The following is a 19,262-nucleotide window of genomic DNA, read 5'->3' as shown; positions in this document are numbered from 1 at the left end:
TTTAGAGCAATGTGGGAAATTTGCACACAGCATTTTGCAAACCAACCAATTTGTTCTCTCACACACCAATATGGCTTCACTTCCGGGGTTAAAATGAGTAATCATCTACTGCTCATTATAATCAAAATGCTCAAGTCTTGTACAATAATCCATATATGAGGAACACAATATAGCTAATGGGGAAAGTGCCGGGGGGGGGGGAGAAAAAAAACATACGGTACTTTGTTCTGTGGGACTGTTTTTAATCCTTACCAACACAACAGCTTGATTTTGAAGGTCAATACAGATTACACAAGAAGGGCAATTATAGTTATGTACTTGGAGACCTGCTGTAGAAAGGTACCATCTTCCCTCAGTAAGCAGTTGATAAGATTCTGCCCTTACAAGTTCACAAAGCAAATATTTATTCTGCATTTGCTAAATCCTGGGCATCTTGCCCTGAAAAAAATGTATTATCATTATCAGCCAACATTTAATAGCATTATTTTTTATGTTAGAGATTTTAAGTATCAGGCTGGACGAGTTATGCTGCTTCCAGACACTCTACTCAAAACAAACTGTAGTAACCATCTAACTATTGTAGTAGGTTAGCAAGCCAAGTTACTATCCTAAGACAAAGGTTCACATTATTATGACTTCATTTGGCCTGAAATGAGCAACATTCGTTCTGAAATGGGTGCTGCGTGTTGCTATATCCACTTACCAACTTGCTTGGGGTGGAGGCCCCTACTGAGCATGACACAAGAAATCTCCCAGAATTCTAGAGATACCGACTTGGGTTTTGAAGCAGGAAGAAGCAGTGAGAGATTCATGCTGTTTCTGCTTGCTCCAAAACCCCATTGTAGCAAAGCTTTCTCTGGCATGTAAAGAAGGGTTTGGAAGAAGGAAAAAGAGAAATGCTAAATTACAGCAGGCTGCTGATGCTCCATTATAAATAAATCTATGTATTATAAACCCCTCAACTTACTGGCACAATTTCACCCATACATGGTTGAAATGGTGCAACTCAAATCCCAAACAAGGCAGAGAACTTAAAAGTTCTTTTTCTTCTGGGTTCACTTGGGTTTAGCTCTTTAGCTCTGGAAGGCTCTGTCTCCCTCCCTCCCCCCCCCACCCACTCCCTAGCTATGGGATGGCTCCAAGGGTTTGAATATATGTTATTTTCATGTATATATGGAATCCTTAGAACAGTGTTAGAAACTCTGGTGCCAAACAAGGTGCCAAATGGCTCCTTAAACCAAGGTTAGTTGCCAAAATGGAATGTCTGGTTGCCATTTTTGGCTCTAAAGTCTTCTTTATCAAATGATGGATTGACTATGATTGATTATCAGTTAAGCATCTGACTAGTTCATATGACAACCCTGAGCTAGGTTAAGAACTTTGAGAACTTTTAAAAAGTCACTTGATCCAGCGACAGTCCACATACGGTATATACTGGCCTTTTACGACCTCCTTTTCTTAAAAGTGACCATTCCTGCTGCACAGAAAAAGCATGTTGGTTCCAGAAATTCATTCCAATTGTGTAGATAAACTATAACTGATAGAATTCTACATAATGGGGTACTAGTATGTGAAAACAGTCCAGATCCAATGATCCCAAGCATGCACCTCCAGATGGTGGAGGTGTGAGGCACCATCCTGGCACCCAAGCATTTTCACTTGGTCAAAAGTGGTCTAAAGCCTGGTGCAAAATGTGCCTGACTAATTTTGAACACTGCCTTAGAACGAAACTGCTGTGTAAGGCGAGAGACTACTATACTTCAATTTAGAAGATAGTGATTTTCTAACTGAACTAATAGTCTATTCTGTGAAAGATTGTTGCTTCAAATGTCAATACCTCCTGATATCAAAACCATAATAAATATTATCCAACTGTTTAAGTGATGTGTGGGGAACCTAATTAGGCCCCCCAGTCCTCCCCATTCGGCCCATGAGGACATTTTGACCAGGCTACACCCACCTGCCCTATATCAGACATCATGTATGACATCAGATGTGGGGAAGATAACTGCATGGCTTGGTTAAAACAGTGTTTGCAGTTGATCAATAGTGTTTGCAAATCATAGGGCAGTATATCACTTTGAGAGGGGCTTGATCCTCAGAAGTCCAGTTCAAAGTGATGCAGGAAACAGACCAAAAGGTAGTCTGGTGTCATTATGATGTCAGGTGACTGACAAGTGAGCAGCTCCACCTATCATACTTGGCCCATCAGGGTAGGGGAAGAGAAAATCCTAGCCTACCAAGCTACTAAGGAAATGCCGTGTTCTCTCTTGACAAATTTACCCATTACTCCCCAAAGCAACAAGAAGCTAGTTAGTTTCCTTCCCTGGCCCTGAAAAATGAAAGTTAATGGAACTTGGACAAAAATGAATTTTTGTATTCCTAAAGGAAAGCAGTTGCTTTGGTTTCTACCTTACCTTCTAAGAATATCCAGTTATTCACAATTTAGCCTAGTAGCAAGTGCTGCAAACAGTTGCTCTTGAGAGTCGCATAGGATTTTATAAACTATATAAACTCTGCCTTTTGCTTTGACAACAACCTGCTTAACACAAATCCTGGACTCAAAAGAGGTTTATAGTGTAGCTGCCACCTTAAAGGGGGACCCGATCGTCAGGTTTCTGTTGACACAGCAAGACTATGTACATTAGCTGAGAAACAAGTTCCGCCCCCACATGAGAATGCCTTTGGGCTATCCATACACTAGCCTCCTGATCTTTGAGCCACCAACAGCTGGCTCAGCCAGTGCTAGGCTTTTCCTCCACCCCCAATGCAAATAGGAACCTGTGTAATTTTCCCACAGTCATTAGACATCTGACATGCAATGAAAACACAGTTGCCCACCAGGCACCAGCAACACTGGCACATAAGTCTGCAGAATTCAGTGGTTCATGTGACCTAGCCAAATGAAACACGTTTCTCCTTAATTTCTTTTTCATCTTATGGTTGATTTTGTTTGCTCAATGTGGTTTATAATTTGAGAGGCACTAGAAGTTACCTGCTGCGTTTTGCAGCACAAGCAACTCCTCTCCTGACATGGGAGGAGTGAATCCCTCCCGGGTAGCAGCTATACAACACCACTTAACAAGGAGTCTGCATGTCACCTCTCCATCTGGAACCTAGTTTGGTTTATAATATAGCAAGTACCCAACTGCTAGCACCCAATGCTGTTCTTTCAAAAGCCTGTCCCTCTGAAACACCCAGTCAATCAGAACAGCCACACCAATACAATTTGGAAGTTTAACACAAGTGTTATTTCCTACTCACCATGCTTCAGCTCTCCAACTAAAGAGGGCCAAACAAACCCTCAAACTTACATATGCATCTGCTACCTCTTTCAGCAAATGTATGCATAGCAGTCTTCAAAAAATGTTCAGTTCTGGATATGCTAACATTCGGTAAACATGTGATCACATTTACCTACCTTTCAGATTTTCCCATCTACCCCTGACACTCATAGCCTATGTATGCCTCCTGGGCTCAATGGACTTCCTTCCAAGGTCTCTTGCTTTCTGCTAAACACGCAAAGCTCCAGTCTGGAGTCCACAAATGTTGGTTTGGCTCTCTGGGTAACCTTTCCTTGCTTTTGCCACCAGCAACAATTCATTTGCACAATTGGGGAAGGGGGCTAGGTGTTGTTAATTTCATGTGAACCTTCTGCATAAAGGGAGTAGGGCGACTCTCCTACTGCTTCTTCCATACCAGCATGCAGCCCCTCACCTGTCCCAAAGTTCTCTGAAATTTATAGGGAGGAGGGATTTAAGTCTGAGATAGCGTCGTGGGTTCGAGTCCCATGTTGGGCAAAAGATTCCTGCATTGCATGGGTGACCGTCATCTGCCCCTCCAACTCTACAATGCTATGATCTGGCAGGGTAGCACCTGATTTGTGGGACCCTGCTCTGGTCCTTCCTTTCTTCAGCTCAATAACTACAATCTCTCCACACTGCTTTTCAGGATCCTGCTTCCTTTGCCCCATACTTTAATCACTTGCCCCTTGACTAGGTTTCATAGCACTCCTTTGCCCCTCCTCCCCATAAATAGCATACAGTCATTCCTGACCTTAAGAATGATGCAGTTTCTTCAGAGACTCCCTGCTGCTTCAATATTCCATGCCTCCATCATTAGCCTCAATTCTTCCCTTCTGGCTACCAACCCCCTTAGTTCATTGACTACTCTCACAAGCCTGGCTAGAAGACAGGCCTTTCCCAAAGTTCAAGATTCCATTTCAACTGTGTAGCATCGTTTTATAGGAGAGGATGCAAATGTTTCTTCAGAGTTGTTATAGTGGTACCACACTCACACTCATTCTAAATAGCCCAAGTCCTGCATGCTTCAGAAACAGTATTTTTCTGTGCATGCTCAATCACTTTAGAATTAGGAATTTAGAATTGCTATGGCCCCTTCAATTCAGAAGATGCAGGAGAGTTCAGGTAAAACCTTCTCTGCAGTAGTCCTCACTCCTCCTCATCAACTCTAAGATACAGTGGATTGATATTTGATGCTTATCTTGGTTTAATTGCATGTCAAAGTATGTTTGATAAGATAAGATAAAAGCATTTGGCTTTGCCCTGGAGAGGCCCTTTCAAGGAAGGCTGCCTGCCACTACTGATCTTTTCAGGGAGAAATGCTTCAAATGAACCCCATAAATCTCCAGAACTCAATCTGAAATCTCAGTGGCTTTATAGATGAATTCTATGTACGTTTTATTCAGAGGTGCCCATGTTGTATTCAGTGGAGATTACTCCCACAAGTGGATAGGGTTGGGGCCTTATTTCTGCACCCCTACACATGAATCAGACTCTAGGATAGATGAAAGCAGTGTAAGTACCGTAACATTAACACACAATACAATCAATTATGTTCTCCTTTCAAGGCAATTTAACAGTTCTGCCCTACGATGACTTTTTGTCTCAGCCAAAGCCAATCAATTTATTTAGCATCTGTATAGCCAATCAATTTCTTGTACTATGTAGGCCCTCTAAATGATATCAAGGGAAACTGATTTTCTGACTAGCTATTCATTAGCTGAAGCACTTGTATTACATTAGGGGATCTGGATTATTCAGTTTGCAAGGAGCGGGCGGAGGGGGGGGGGATGCAGAGAAGTCAAAGGCATGCAGCAGCAAATTCAACAGATTTTTTTTAGTCCAGTAAAAGTCACATCAGGGCTGTGGGTGGTGCTGTGGTCTAAACCACAGAGCCTAGGGCTTGCAGATCAGAAGGTTAGTGGTTTTAATCCCACGACGGGGTGAGCTCCCGTTGCTCGGTCCCAGCTCCTGCCCACCTAGCAGTTCGAAAGCACGTCAAAGTGCAAGCAGATAAATAGGTACCGCTCCGGCGGGAAGGCAAATGGCGTTTCTGTGCGTTGCTCAGGTTCGCCAGAAGCAGCTTAGTCATGCTGGCCTCATGATCCAGAAGCTGTCTGCAGACAAACGCTGTCTCCCTCAGCCTATAGAGCGAGATGAGCGCCACAACCCCAGAGTTGTCCGCGACTGGACCTAATGGTCAGGGGTACCTTTACCTTTACCTAAAAGTCACATCAATCACCCAAATTTGTAAGCTCCTCCCACACTCGAGGTTCATGTTAACTAGAGTACAATAATCCCATGGCACATGTTTTAATGCCCCTCCACAATGATAACATGGAAAAACTAAATAAATAAATAAATCAGTGCATGTTTAATAACTCCCAGAAGATAATAGGCATCTTTTCAGTATTGTTTCATAGCCATGAGGGACATGCTACAGAGGGAAGGGAGGCAAAGTGTGTTGCTTTCTTTTCTCAAAGGAAAACATTACTACGCAAGACTATTGGTGTCCCTGGAATTCTTCTAAGTGGAAATTGTTCGTATATTACTTTTATGCACATTCTCGTCACTGCAGCAAATAGCAACACGGTAAGCATGCAACTAAGACAACTAACTCGCTCACAGAAAAACGTGAGGCAACAGCATGGCATTAGCACACTAGTTTAGCAAACTCAAAAGGAAAGATGGTCAGAATGTTCATACTTCTGTGATTCCTAATCATTCCTACCAATATACAAGGCAATCCAGAGAACTAGAAAATTAGAATTATTTTCCTTGCTCAATACTCAGAATCTTGCATATGATTTCCAGGCAACCTCCCAATCCAGATTACTTTCAGAATAGTTCTATGTGCCTTCTGACCATTCAATGGACTCCAGACCACTCTAAGGATACCTAGACTCTGGATATTTAATAGATCCCAAAGGCATAGATCTTAAAAAAACCAAAACGCTCAAAATTAAATAGCTGTTACATGGGCTCCCAGAAAGCAGAGAGGTACATATTGCCAGAATACTGAGGCAGAAGAGTAGCAGAATTCAGATATGAGGCAGAAGATTCACTTTTTAACCACCATCAAACTCAAGTCAAGACTGGAAGGAATGCTTGATGATTCCCTTCAGTATACACACCTGGCTAGGTACTGCCACACACCTTTGAAAACCCTGTTGACACATAAAATGAATGTTTAAAAATCACTTTAAAATAAAATTTTAAAGGGTGGTAAACAAGTGATGAAATCCTTCCAGAACTTGTCAGTGAAAATCTATGAAGAGCACTGCATATAATTACAATGCATTGCATAAATGCAAATTATTATAATCCATATTTGTAATGTTAACATACAAACGAGATAAGCCATTGCAACTTGATTAAAACAGAGTACTAAAGGTTGAGCTGCCTTGTAGACGTGGTGCAGGTGATACCAGGGTCATGCCCAAGTTACTACCATCTCTCAAACCACACATTTCACATGCAAACATGGGCTAGAAACATGATTATTTACTATTACTACTAATAATACATTAATACTGCATATGACACATGAGCAACAAGGGTTACCACATATTTTCTGGAAGCGTTCTTATGCTTTAGGTAGGTGCACATTGTGTAGAATTTCAACCACAGCCAACGTGAACTTATTTTACTTACAAGAACTCTCCCCTTGGACTGAATGCTCTTGAACATGTACAGAGCACCTTTCAGGCTTTAAATTTTCTTCATCTGGCAAGCAGTTAAGATACTAAAACAGAATCATTGGTGGCCAGCACAATCATCAGAATGTTTACGACAGTGTCTAAACTTTTTTTCAAAGAAGGCCAGATTTGATAAAGTGAAGGGCCATGAGGGCCAACCAAAGTTGTTAACCTTTTTTAGGATTGAAGATGTTGAGCTTTTTTATTATTTTACCCCAAAGTTGTTGAGATTTTTTTTTAATTGAAGTTGTTGAGTTTTTTAGGATTTTACCCCAGGAAATAAACTGCCACAGAGGCTGGATTAAACCGACTGGTGGGCCGGATTAGGCCCCCAAAATGGACTTTGGACATGCCTGATTTAAGAGGATAACTTATCCAATTATTATCTGTGCAGCTCCAAAATGAAGATTTAAATTTCTACTATCTTTTTTGTATTTGTTAATATATTTTTAGGGTGTCACATAAACTTTTTTGCAGATTTTCACCAACATATGACGCAGTATATAAATTGCCTAAACAAATAAATGATACAGAAGCTTATTGGGTGGCTTTTACTCACTGCAAGCAATAAAGCAAGGAGTTGTTTGCTGCCCTTTTGCAACTGCTTTGGAGTACTTTCAACTTGTATATACAGTAGTGGTAAGGCAATTGCTTTATTCAGGATGGTGACTTGAGTTCAGGAGGAACCAAAACTTGGGAGAGTATCTCCAGAGTTAAGATTCCTGCATTTTGGATCTATATGCTATGCAGAATATAATTTTGTGCTAGCTGAAGTGAAGTAGTGTGGACAATGGAGGAACAGCATTAGTACTTTTGAAGATAGCATGTGCTCTATGTTTTTTCAGGGATTATAACCTCAGGAGCTGCCCAAGTTGTTCTCAGGATCTTCTGCCTACTAGAAGTACCAAAGAACATTAGAAGAGCCTGCTAGATCAGGCCACTAGTTCACCAAGTCAATCATCCTTTTTTCACAATGACCAACCTTTTTTGAAACCATTCAAGTTGGAAACCATCACTACTTTTTGAGGGAGCGAGTTCCAGGATTAAACTATACATTGTTTTGAAGAAGTATTTCCTTTTGTCTGCCCTGACTCTTCCAAAATTTAGTTAGTTACTTGCAAAGTGTATTTATGACTGGAGTCTACCCCGAGATGCTAGGTGGTGTGCTCCACTGAACTTACTGGGACACTTCTGTGTGTGTATGCATGTGGTCACAGTGAGAACCTGGTGGTGCTTGCCACACCAGGGGGAGGAAGGAGTAAGTGGAGTGATTCACAACAGTAATATAGCAACAGCCATGGCCAAGAGAAGCCTTTGCTGTAGAGAGTCTGATCCTGTGGACTAGCATATTTAATACTCAAGCAACTCCTGGAGCTGTTTTATAGCAACTTCTGCCTCTGGAGGAAAAAGCCTAGAAAGATAGCACACCCATTGCACACTTAAAACCCACGACTTTGCCCAAAGAATCCTGGGAACTGCAGCTTCTTACAGGTGCTAAGAATGTATTAGGGGGAAGCTACAGTTCCCAGGATTCTTTGGGGAAAGTCATGTGGTTCAAGTGTATGATGTACGTCTGCCCTCAATTTTCAATAGCCAAGGACAAGTCTCTGCAGCTGAATTGGAGAAAAACTTCTGTAGGTTGCCATCTTCAAAATCAGTGGTCACTTTAACCCTCTTGCTGCACCTTTCCATAGAGACTTGGACTATGATGTCACCAACTGCCATGGTCCACAAGAATACAATACTGTACGCCCTTCTCTGCCTTTTCCCTCATATCACACCTTCCAACAGATTTTAACTAAAAGCAGCCCTGAGAGCTAATCTTGGCTAAAAAGCAAGATATAAATTTCATATACGAGAGCAGAAAGGTATCGAGGCTGCAATCGTATGTATCCTAAGATGGAAGCAATCACTTAATGACCCGCAGATATATGCAAGGCCCAAATAAGACACACTTTACAAAGCAACCACACATCAGACAAGTGCTTGTACACCAAGCACAAAAATAAACAATTTTCTCATTTGATTATTGCAACTGAAAACAGCCAACGCCACAAAGAGGTTGTAGAATACCTAAGCAAAAAGGAGAGAGAAGCTAGGATATGCTTCTTTCTACTTGGGTGTTCAAACACAGAAGATGGATGATATCTTCTGAGTCAGCAGAGCAGGAGACATGTGAAAGATTCCTGCACTGCAAGGGGTTGGGCTAGATGACCCTTGGTGTCCCTTCCAACTCCACAATTCTACGATTCCAAGTAAAAAACAAAAGTTTACTGAATACCCCCAACAGCCCAGGGCTGCAAGACGACAAGAATGTTCCTTGCCTGCAATTCAACTGCATAAAAACACATGTGCGTGACATACAGAGAGCCAGTGCAGTGCAAAATGGTCCACCCATGACCTGGGTTCCAATCCCCACTCAGCTCTGAAGCTCACTCTGGGCCAGTTCCCATCTCTTAGCCTACTTCCCAGGGTTGTCATTAAGGATGAAACGGGGAGGAGAGCCATGTTTCCCCCACACACACACACACCTCCCCCCCCACCCTCCCTCAGAAGCTAAAGGTGTTATATAAACACGTTAAGCAAGCTGCATATCTACACACACATATATCTATAGTTCTGTTGGTTAGAGCGCGGTGCTGAGGAACGCCAAGGTGGCACTTTCCATCCCCTTATGGGGGCAGCAGGCTTATTCTTGCGGGCTGGACTAGATGGCCATCGGGGGATCCCTCCCCCAACTCCACCAATTCTGTGCTATTCAATACAGTGTATACACACGCATTAATTTTTTTTAAAGGCCAGGTCTTCAATCCCGACTCAGAGGGACCACATGCCCAAACAACGGGCGCGTCCCGGAAACTGCCCGGCTCCCTCTCTCCGCCACCCCCACCCAGGGAGCCCCACCCACACCCCCACCCCACCCCGTTTTCCTCACCCGGGTGGGTCATGGGGTGGACGTCGTTCCCGGACCCCCCGGCGTAGTTGTAGATGACGGCGGCGGAGGCCTCCCTCGCGGCGGCCACGGCGATCTTCTCGGCGAAGGTGCACCCCCCTCCGCGCTGGATGAGGGCGAGCCACGGGGTGGGCGCCGGCGGGCTGCTGAAGTTGGTGAGCGGGCTGCAGGCGTTGGCCGACCCGGGCCCATCGGGGGCCACCACCAGCCCTGCCGCCCTCCGCAGGGGGGAGTCCTGCCCGAAGATGCCGCTCTCGCCCGCGTTCCAGGAGCTCTCGTTGCTGCCGGGCATCCTCCACGACACGTTCAGCCACGCCGTCCACACCGACTGGGCAGAAGCCCCGTGGCGGAGGCTACCGGGGCCGCCGCCGCCTCCGGCGAGGAGCAGCGCCAAGAAGGCCCACGCGGGTTGCCGCCACATCGCCTCAGAAGAGAACCGCCGCGCCACGGAGGAAGAGAAGACGCAGGAACAACTACAACGCCGCCGCCAACGTTTGCCTCAGGCGAGCGACTGACGGGACAGCCGCGCTCTTTACCTGAGCCCATTCCCCGCCCATTTCTTGGGGGGGCGGGGATTCATGGGGAGGGGCGGGGCACGGTGGAGAGGCAGAGAGACACGCCCCTCCACACTGCTCCTCCTCCTCCTCCACAGCCGGCGAGGGAGGCCCACGTGCGCGCAGGCGCGCGGCGGCCGGGGTTCTAGCGTTGGCGCCGCCGCCGCGTTCCGAGCCTTTATCCCGGGCTCGAGGCGCGTTGTTGAAATCAGTGGAAATCAATAAAAAATGCCTAAGTAACTGAGGTTCCGCACCCGCCGCCCCCTCCACCAAAAGATCAGTACACTAGTCTCGTGCTGTATGGACTGATCTAGTCCAGAAGTTATCTTGCAGGACGGAGCCTACTAGTAAAAACTGTTGCAGTTGTACCAAGGTGTGCTTTCCCGTAGAAAGTAATGCAAAACGGATTAATCCGTCCCAGACTTTTAAAAGCAACCCCTAAAACAGCAATTTAACATGAATTTTACTATCTAACAAGACGATTGATTAAAAAAAATGAAAGCAATAAACAATTGCCACCTCATGAGAAGAGAAGACTCCCTGGAAAAGACCCTGATGTTGGGAAAGATGGAGGGCACAAGGAGAAGGGGACGACAGAGGATGAGATGGTTGGACAGTGTTCTCGAAGCTACTAACATGAGTTTGGCCAAACTGCGAGAGGCAGTGAAGGATAGGCGTGCCTGGCGTACTCTGGTCCATGGGGTCACGAAGAGTCGGACACGACTGAACGACTGAACAACAACAACAGGTGTTTACTTCTGGTTACAATGCAACTTTTAATGATGAATGCTTTATGACAGGCTTCCTCAACCTCGACCCTCCAGATGTTTTGAGACTACAATTCCCAGCATCCCTGACCATTGGTCCTGCTAGCTAGGGATCATGGGAGTTGTAGGCCAAAAACATCTGGAGGGCCGCGGTTGAGGAAGCCTGCTTTATGAGAACCAAACTATGAAAATGCTCACCAGCAACAAACAAGAAGAACTAATCACCAGCAACTTATATAAGTACAAGGTCAAAAATGAACAATTAAGGAATTTACAATAACATAAAATATTATAATAAACTGTGTGCTCTTAAGATTGTCGTCTGTTGTTCCAGTGGTTAGTGGAGTGACGGCATGCTTCAGCATGAGTGGGGCTGGGGGCTAGGAGTGCAGCCCTAGCAGCCCAGGTTGTAGCAATTTATTCAAGAGTAAGCCCCATTGATTTATGTTTGGCATAGGTTGCCTTGCAGTGCTTTGCTCACCTGGTTTGGGAGTTAGTCCCACTTACCCGTGTAAAGGGGAGGGGAATAGAATTGCATTGCTACTGTTTCATGTTATTGTTTGTTTATGCATTTGTCTGGCCAAAGCCATTACAAAATTTTATACACACACACACACACACACACACACACATATACATATATATACATACACACACACACACACATATATATATAGGGGTGGGGGGTGGGGGTGCGTGTGGGTGTAAAATAAAAACAAAACAAAATACACCACACAGTTAAAATAAAGCATTTTGTCATATAACAGTTTGCTGCCCTGAAGGATTTAACCTATCATCCCCACAAACGTTTCTCCTTAAAACTGCCACTCTCAAATTGCTAAACAGGCCACTTTTTCAGAAGTGTCACCTAATGAAAAATTAATTAGATACTCAATCGGGAGATTTATACCTTTGAACAAAGCTGCTCTTAAGTTATTGTAAATAGTGGAGTAAGTCCTACTTACTCCCAGGTAAGGGGGAAAATACATTGAGCTGCATTGTAGTGATGCCAACATCTTAAGTGTGTACTCAGAAGGAATCTCCAATGATTTACTAATCTTGAATGCACCTACTTGTCCTGTGAAATCAGCTGGTGAAACTAATCATAGCTTTAGTTCCACTTATTTTTATGGGAATGAAAGTGCAACTAACTTCCTTATTATTGAGGCTTTTTGCAGCTGATTAGTGTGTATCAGCTGAGAGATTTCCTCACCACCCCCTTATCAAATGATTGACTTGGGAAGGGACAATTTGAATCCCCATCAGCTATAAACCTCTCTGTCTGCTCCAGTGCTGTGTCTACCTTGAATGCATTTTGGGTTTGCTACCACAGCCAAAATCAGTGAATTCTTTTTTGTGAGGGAGGGAGAGAAAAAAAATGCTTGAGAGGAGAGGCCACACCAGCCTCCTTGGGCTAGGAGTTGACCACCTCTCATCTAGATCAGGCTTCCCCAAACTTGGGTCTCCAGCTGTTTTTGGGCTACAGTTTCCATCATCCATGACCACTCGTCCTGCTAGCTAGGGATGATGGGAGTTGTAGTCCAAAAAAAAGATGGCTACCAAGTTTGGGGAAACCCCGATCTAGATATTTTATTGAAGAATTTCTGTAAAGGTTTAGCCCAGCAAACATTTGTGAAGGGAAAAAACAAACAAACGGATGTAGGCTGATAGTTTACACAAAACAGCACACCTAGCATCTTGCTATTGTCTCAGGCCACAAGCACTGAGACAATTCATGAAAGCAAGTGTGGTCAGGACCGCTTAAGGATATCCGGCGCCGTGGTTCAAAGATCCCTAGCCCCCCCGCCCCGGTTTCACCTTTTTACAGTGCTGCCTGCAGCTTTGCGGGGCTGGAGGAGGCGGGCAGCAGCTGGAGGATGGCTCTGGCGGGGAAGAGGCAGAGGATCCAGGCGCGGCACTGCTTCAGCGCTGCAGACGAGGGCGCCACGCCCAGCCCCCGCCTCTTCCCTGGCACCCGTGCCGCAGTGACCATGGCAGGTGAAGGCTCCGGGCGTGGTGCTTCTTTGGTGCGGTGGGCGAGGGCAGTGAGCTGATGCCAGCAGGTGCCGCGTCCAGCCTCCGCCTCTTCCCAGGCACCCTCCAGAACTTGGCGTGAACTTGGAGCCCTGGCGCCCCACACCACTTGCCTCTACGGCCAAGACGCCCCTGAGTGTGGTGTAGTGATTCAGCAGCCTTTCTCAAACTTGGGTCACCAGATGTTGCTGGACTACAATGCCCATCATCCCTGTCCACTGGTCCTGCTAACTAGGGATGATGGGAGTTGCAGTCCAACAACATCCAGCAGGGACCCAAATCTGAGAAATGCTGGATTAGATTATCCTGGGCCTATCAGTGCTTCTCAGCCTAACCTCCTTCAAGGGTTGTGGGCATTAAATGAAGAGGATGAGAACCATGTATACTACACTGAGCTCCTTAGAGAGGTGGGCTGTAAATGCAAGATGTACATTACTGGCTGAAGCTGGTGCAAAGTTACCATACAACTGTCTACTCTGTACCCAGATGATGCGGCTCACTATGGCACCACACATGGGAAGTGGCACAGAGTCAGTTTATATACATGCATGGGCATCACTTGCTCACCAACTGTTTTGGACCCATGTACACATTTGCAAACTGGAAAAAGTGTTGTTGTGGAAGCAGCATGCACTACAGCCTGATTTGCTATGATGACTCGTTCACACACGTGCCAGTCACTTCTCGATGCTGTGGTCCTTAAAATATGACGGTACTTATACGATCCAGTAAATGCTTAGCTGGCAAATAGCTCAAGAAATATGGCAGCTGCTCACCCTGCATCTAGTGCTCACTGTAAGTGCAGTAGCAGACTTCACGATGCATTAAAACATTTGTTCTTCTACATCTATCTCAGTCTCATTGACTTTAGAAAGTGTGCTCTGCGGTAAATGGGTTGTAGATTACATTTGGAGAGAACCGCAGTGGCATGGCTGTCTATTTAAAATGAAGCTCTGTTGAAAGTTCAACAGAAAACAAAATATGTGCATAACATTAAAAAGTAATAATTTCTACTAGGGTAGTTGTGTTTGTATTGCAGGAAAACCAAAGAAGAGTCATCTGGTAGCTTAATAAAGAATACAGTAATATGTTGTTTGGGATAGGCATTTGTAGACTATGCATGTTTTGGTGACACCTAGGATTGACTGATGCCATGTATATGTCAAAGACTGCTCAGAAACTGCAGTTAGGTCAATGTACAGCTGCTAGGCTATTGACTGGCACCAACTAGTGGGACATATATCATGGATATGGAATGACCGTCACTGTCTTCCAGTCCATTTCTGAGCACAATTCCAAGTGCTTAGGAGGATTCAAAGACCTAGGGGAATATCTGCTCCCATAGCAACCTCACAGGATGTTAATATAATATTTGGAGGCTCTCCTCCAGGATAGTGACCAGAGAGAGAGAGCCTTCTCAACGGTGGTTCCCTCTTTGTGGAATTCCTGCCCCAAGGAGGCTTGCTTGGCACTAATATTGCTATCCTTTTAATAATCCCAGACCTTTTAATATATTCAAATGTTTTTACAACCTTGCTGTGATTTATTGCACAGCTTGGATGTTTTTCTTTTCTTTCTTGTTTTTATAAACCACACTGGAAACTCTGCTGAATAACCTTTTAAATCAGCCGAATAAATAAAATACAATATCAGGAACAACCAACAGTGCCAGTATCAGAATACAAACGCTGTCTACCCTACCATCCCACAGATCAAGACTGCCACATGCTATAAAGACTTTATGGTGACAAACAGATATCCCACAAATGTTTAAGTCATGGAGACTTGTGGCTGAAATCTCACTGCCTTCAAAAGAAAAAAAACTGTTGGAAAGTTTGCTCTGATTGTTTGGTAAAGTCAAAGATGAGCTGCATCAATGGTGCTGGAAAAATGGGGCAGGGAAATTCCAACCGATAACATTCATTCCAGCATGAAATTATATTTGCTGGCAGATAACTTGTGCTGCTCCAGGCTCTGTTTGACAACAGTTCTAACTCCCAGTGACCTAGACCAAAACCCCCACGCAATCATGAATAGATCTTCTTCCTTATGTTACTCTTAAGTAAACCAGTTGCTATTGAAACTGCCTGCCTGTTGCAATAAGATGAATGGGAATTGAGAACATCTGAGCATGGAAGGAAAACTGATTGACGTGACCTGCTTCTTGCACAGAAATGTCGGCTAGGCTTGTGCAATGGAAGAATTGTCAGCTCACTTCCTCATGTGTTCAGCTATTCATGAAAGCATATTTACTAAGCAGGTCACAAGCAGGACAGGGAGCTTGGTGCTTGAGGAAGCAAGCAGATGGGGACTTTGCCACCCGCCAGTAATCAATAATTTTTGTAGCAGTTGCACAGGCAGTATGCATTTTACTACAACTACTTATACATCAACCTAGGGCACAGATTATATGCAGGACAAAAGTAGGGAGCAGCCTTAATAAAATCAACAATCCCTGAACCCCAACTCCTGTCAAATTTCCCCCAAAGGATATACACATTCAGGGCCGTCTATACCTGGGGGTGCAAGGGGTGCAAGGGGCATCCCCGTGTTGAATTATGGGGAGCGCCTGGTAAAACAAAATACATATATACCTAGGTATTACCGAAATGTACACCTACTGTTTCACTAAAGGACTTTTGACTTTGTGTGCTCATTTACCAAAGACGCGCCACACCAGCAGTGGCACTTGTCATTCACACCAGCAGTGGCGCTTGTCAGACTCAACGATGGTGCTCACAACTAAATTTGAGGGTGCTGGATGGATCTTTGCACCCCGGTGGCGCATATGCTAAAGACTTGCCTGCACACACTTTGCTTTTGCTAAGCAAGGCTGAGTCGGGTTGGTGCCTAGATGAGAGACTGCCAAAAAAATCCCTGTAAAACCAGCTTGTCTGCCACAGTAGAAGAAAATCAGGATATAAACTACTGATAACTTCAAATTGAAAGAATTTGAAGAAATCAGAAGATACCTGACAGACTGGCTACAATAAGAAGGGGTCGAAGAAGGCTTCACCAAGACCCAGAAGAAGGGCGACAAGAAATGCAAGAAGAGCAGGAAGGAAAGCTACTCCATCTATATCTAAAAACTGCTTCGTCAGCGACATCTTCAGGCACATCTATGTCTACAAGGTGCTCAAGCAGGTCCACCCGGACAAGGGCATCTCGTCCAAGTCCATGAGCATCATGAACTCCTTCGTCAGCGACATCTTCGAGTGCATCGCTGCTGAGTCTTTCTGCCTGGACAACAAGCGATCCACTATCACTTCCCGGGAGATCCAGACTGTTGTGTGCCTGCTGCTGTGCACCAAGGCCGTCACCAAGTACACCAGCTACAAGTAAACTTGGAAAAGAACTACTCCACTTGTTTTGTTTTGTTTTGATGGGATGGCATCCAATTTCATTGTACTTGTACAATGACAATAAAGAAATCTTATATCTTATCTTATTTTATAAAGGAAAATGGAGCTTAGATAAAAAGGAAGGTCTTGCAAAAGAAACATCTAGATTTGAAAAAGAATTAATCCAATATAAAGGAAAATACATTTCAAGAATATATAACCTTCTTTTAGAATGGGAGGTGAAAGAAGAATTGGTGAAAGGGTCAATGGTGAAATGAGCGCAAGACCATAGCTGTCAACCTTCCCTTTTTTGCGGGAAATTCCCCTATCAGTACTATACTATAGACTATAGTGCTGATAGGGGAATTTCCCGCAAAAAAAGGGAACGTTGACAGCTATGCGCAAGACCCAGGGTATAACATCTATATGGATCAATGGGAGAAATTATGGAGGGAGGATATTAAATTTATGGCGTGCTATAATCTCAGAGAAAATATTATGAAAATGCAATACAGACGGCACCACACTCCAGCAAAACTTGCGAAGATGTATAAAAATAGATCACCAACTTGCTGGAGGTGTAAAGATGGTATAGAGTCATATATGCACATGTGGTGGGAATGCACAGCTATTAAGGGATTTTGGAATAACATCTGTAATGAATTAAAAAAGTTATTTAAGTTCTCATTTAAGAAAAAACCCGAAACCTTCCTCCTAGGTATAATGGCACCAGAAATAAAAAAAAAATATGTTAGACCACTTTTTATGTACACGACCAGTAGCAGCCAGGATCTTAATTGCAAGAAACTGGAAAAGTGTTAAAACACCTATGATAAATGAGTGGCAGCTCCAAATGATAGAATATTTGCAGTTGGCCATGATGACTGGGAGAGTCAGAGATTATCCAAAACAGAAAGTACAGAAAGAATGGAATTTTTTAAAAGAATATCTGGGAAACTATTGTAATAACAAACATCTCCTGGAAGAGCTAGAATGATTCTTGTAAAATACGAAATATAATGTGTTTGGTATTTGATAAAAGCAAGGAAAGCAATACAGTAATTTGGAACTGTGTGTGGGGGAAAATATTAGAAATAACAATACAATGAGTCTAATCGGAAGTCAAATGTGTTTATTTTCCCCCTTTTAATTCTTTCTTTATAATCTCCCCTTTCTCTCTCTCTCTCTCTCTCTCTCTCTCTCTCTCTCTCTCTCTCTCCTTCCCTCCCTCCCCCCTTTCTTTCTTCTTACCCTCTTCTTTTGGTCTTTTTCTTTTTGATTTGCTAAGAAGAGATAGAGAGAGAAAAGTTAAATGTGAATATTTTACTAACTCAAAGTGATGTTTTGTAATTTGTCAACTATTGCTAAAAATGGTCAATTGTAATGAACTGATGTATTAGTTATTGTGGATTTTTTTTGTTATTGTTGAATCTTAAATAAAAGTTTTTTTTTTAAAGGCTCAAAGCTGTTCTGGCAGAGGCGGATTTGGGGGCGCACAACTGGTTGGGTTGCAATGGGCACCACAACTATGATGTAGAATGGAAGGCAAGAGGTGGGGGTCACACCACATTTGTGCATTGCACAGGGCGCTACTGAAATTTGAAACCTCAGGCCCATGACTGGTCCTGGGAATGCACATGGGGAGGAAAAGCCTGGTGCTTCTTTTGACCATTTTAATGGCAAAATTGCTGCCTAAGAATAATGGGTTGGATCCAAACTAAGGTGGAGGGGGGAAGCAGGAGGCAGTGAGCAGCACACTCTTGGAGGGCCCAGATCTGCCCCCTCTTCCAAATGTCCCCAACCTGCTGCCTGAGCTCACTGACCCTAATGGATGGGCTGGCAGACCCTCCAAGTGTCCCTATTTTCCGGGAATGTCCCTGGTTTAGAGAAGCCATCCCTGTTTCTGATTTGATCCCGGAATGTCTCACTTTTCCTTAGGATGTCCCTGTTTTCATTGAAGAAATGTTGGAGGGTTTGGAGTTATCTGACCCCCCAAGCCATCTAATGGAAATCCTGTATAGGGAAGTTTTTTTAAAAAAAAAATGTTTAATGATTTATTATGTTTTTATATATGTTGGTAGCTGTCCAGAGTGGCTGGGGCAACCCAGCCAGATGTGTGGGGTATAAATAGTAAAATTATCATTATGGAATGGGGCATTCCTATTTTCATTGGAAAAATGTTGGAGGGTATGGGCTGTCGCTGACTTAGAGCTGGTTTGGGCTAAGAAGCTAATTGGAAGAAGCCTTTGGTTCAAGCTATTATCAAGTCAAATTAATGCTTCTAGAAAACAACTAGATGTGGCCCATGCTAATGTGTCTCCTTTTCACTGTTTCTGAACTCTTGACAGTTAATTTCAAGCTTCTACCTGTTAATTTAGGTGCTGTGCTGTGCATCAAACTGTAATGAATGACCTTGGCTGGCTTATATAATCCGTTTCCACAATGTAATTTACTGTCCTGTAAAGCTGGTCTAATTGTATTTCCAGGTACATTTAGTAATAATGACTTGACTGAGAATCTTGATTTGAAAGCCCAACAAATGTTCGTGGGTAAGGCACTGTAGAGGAGCATGTCACAAATTAATTAAAACAGGGTTGAAAAAAAATAACAGCA

At 43.8% G+C, this 19,262-nt stretch overlaps 2 protein-coding genes across 3 annotated transcripts in view; one reads left to right on the top strand and one right to left on the bottom strand.

The window, feature by feature from the left end:
• Positions 1-19,262, bottom strand: part of RNF128 (ring finger protein 128) — a 55,502-nt gene that overhangs the window by 22,023 nt on the left and 14,217 nt on the right. The window contains exon 1 of one of the 2 annotated variants that reach the window (XM_033137560.1): positions 9,936-10,395. The exons of the other annotated variant lie outside the window; for it this stretch is intronic. Coding sequence (XP_032993451.1) covers positions 9,936-10,374 — 439 coding nt within the window. The 5' untranslated portion in view covers positions 10,375-10,395. Of the gene's footprint in view, positions 1-9,935; positions 10,396-19,262 lie in introns of those variants that run through there. 2 annotated transcript variants of the gene reach the window in all.
• LOC117040419 (histone H2B 1/2/3/4/6-like) lies at positions 13,266-16,650 on the top strand. The gene is made up of 3 exons (XM_033138196.1): positions 13,266-13,272; positions 16,306-16,382; positions 16,426-16,650. The coding sequence occupies exons 1-3, from the start codon at positions 13,266-13,268 to the stop codon at positions 16,648-16,650; spliced, it is 309 nt and encodes a 102-aa protein (XP_032994087.1).

The sequence above is a fragment of the Lacerta agilis genome, chromosome Z (assembly GCF_009819535.1).
Source record: "Lacerta agilis isolate rLacAgi1 chromosome Z, rLacAgi1.pri, whole genome shotgun sequence".
Lineage (NCBI taxonomy): Eukaryota > Metazoa > Chordata > Lepidosauria > Squamata > Lacertidae > Lacerta > Lacerta agilis.
This window is presented reverse-complemented; position numbering and strand designations above follow the sequence as displayed.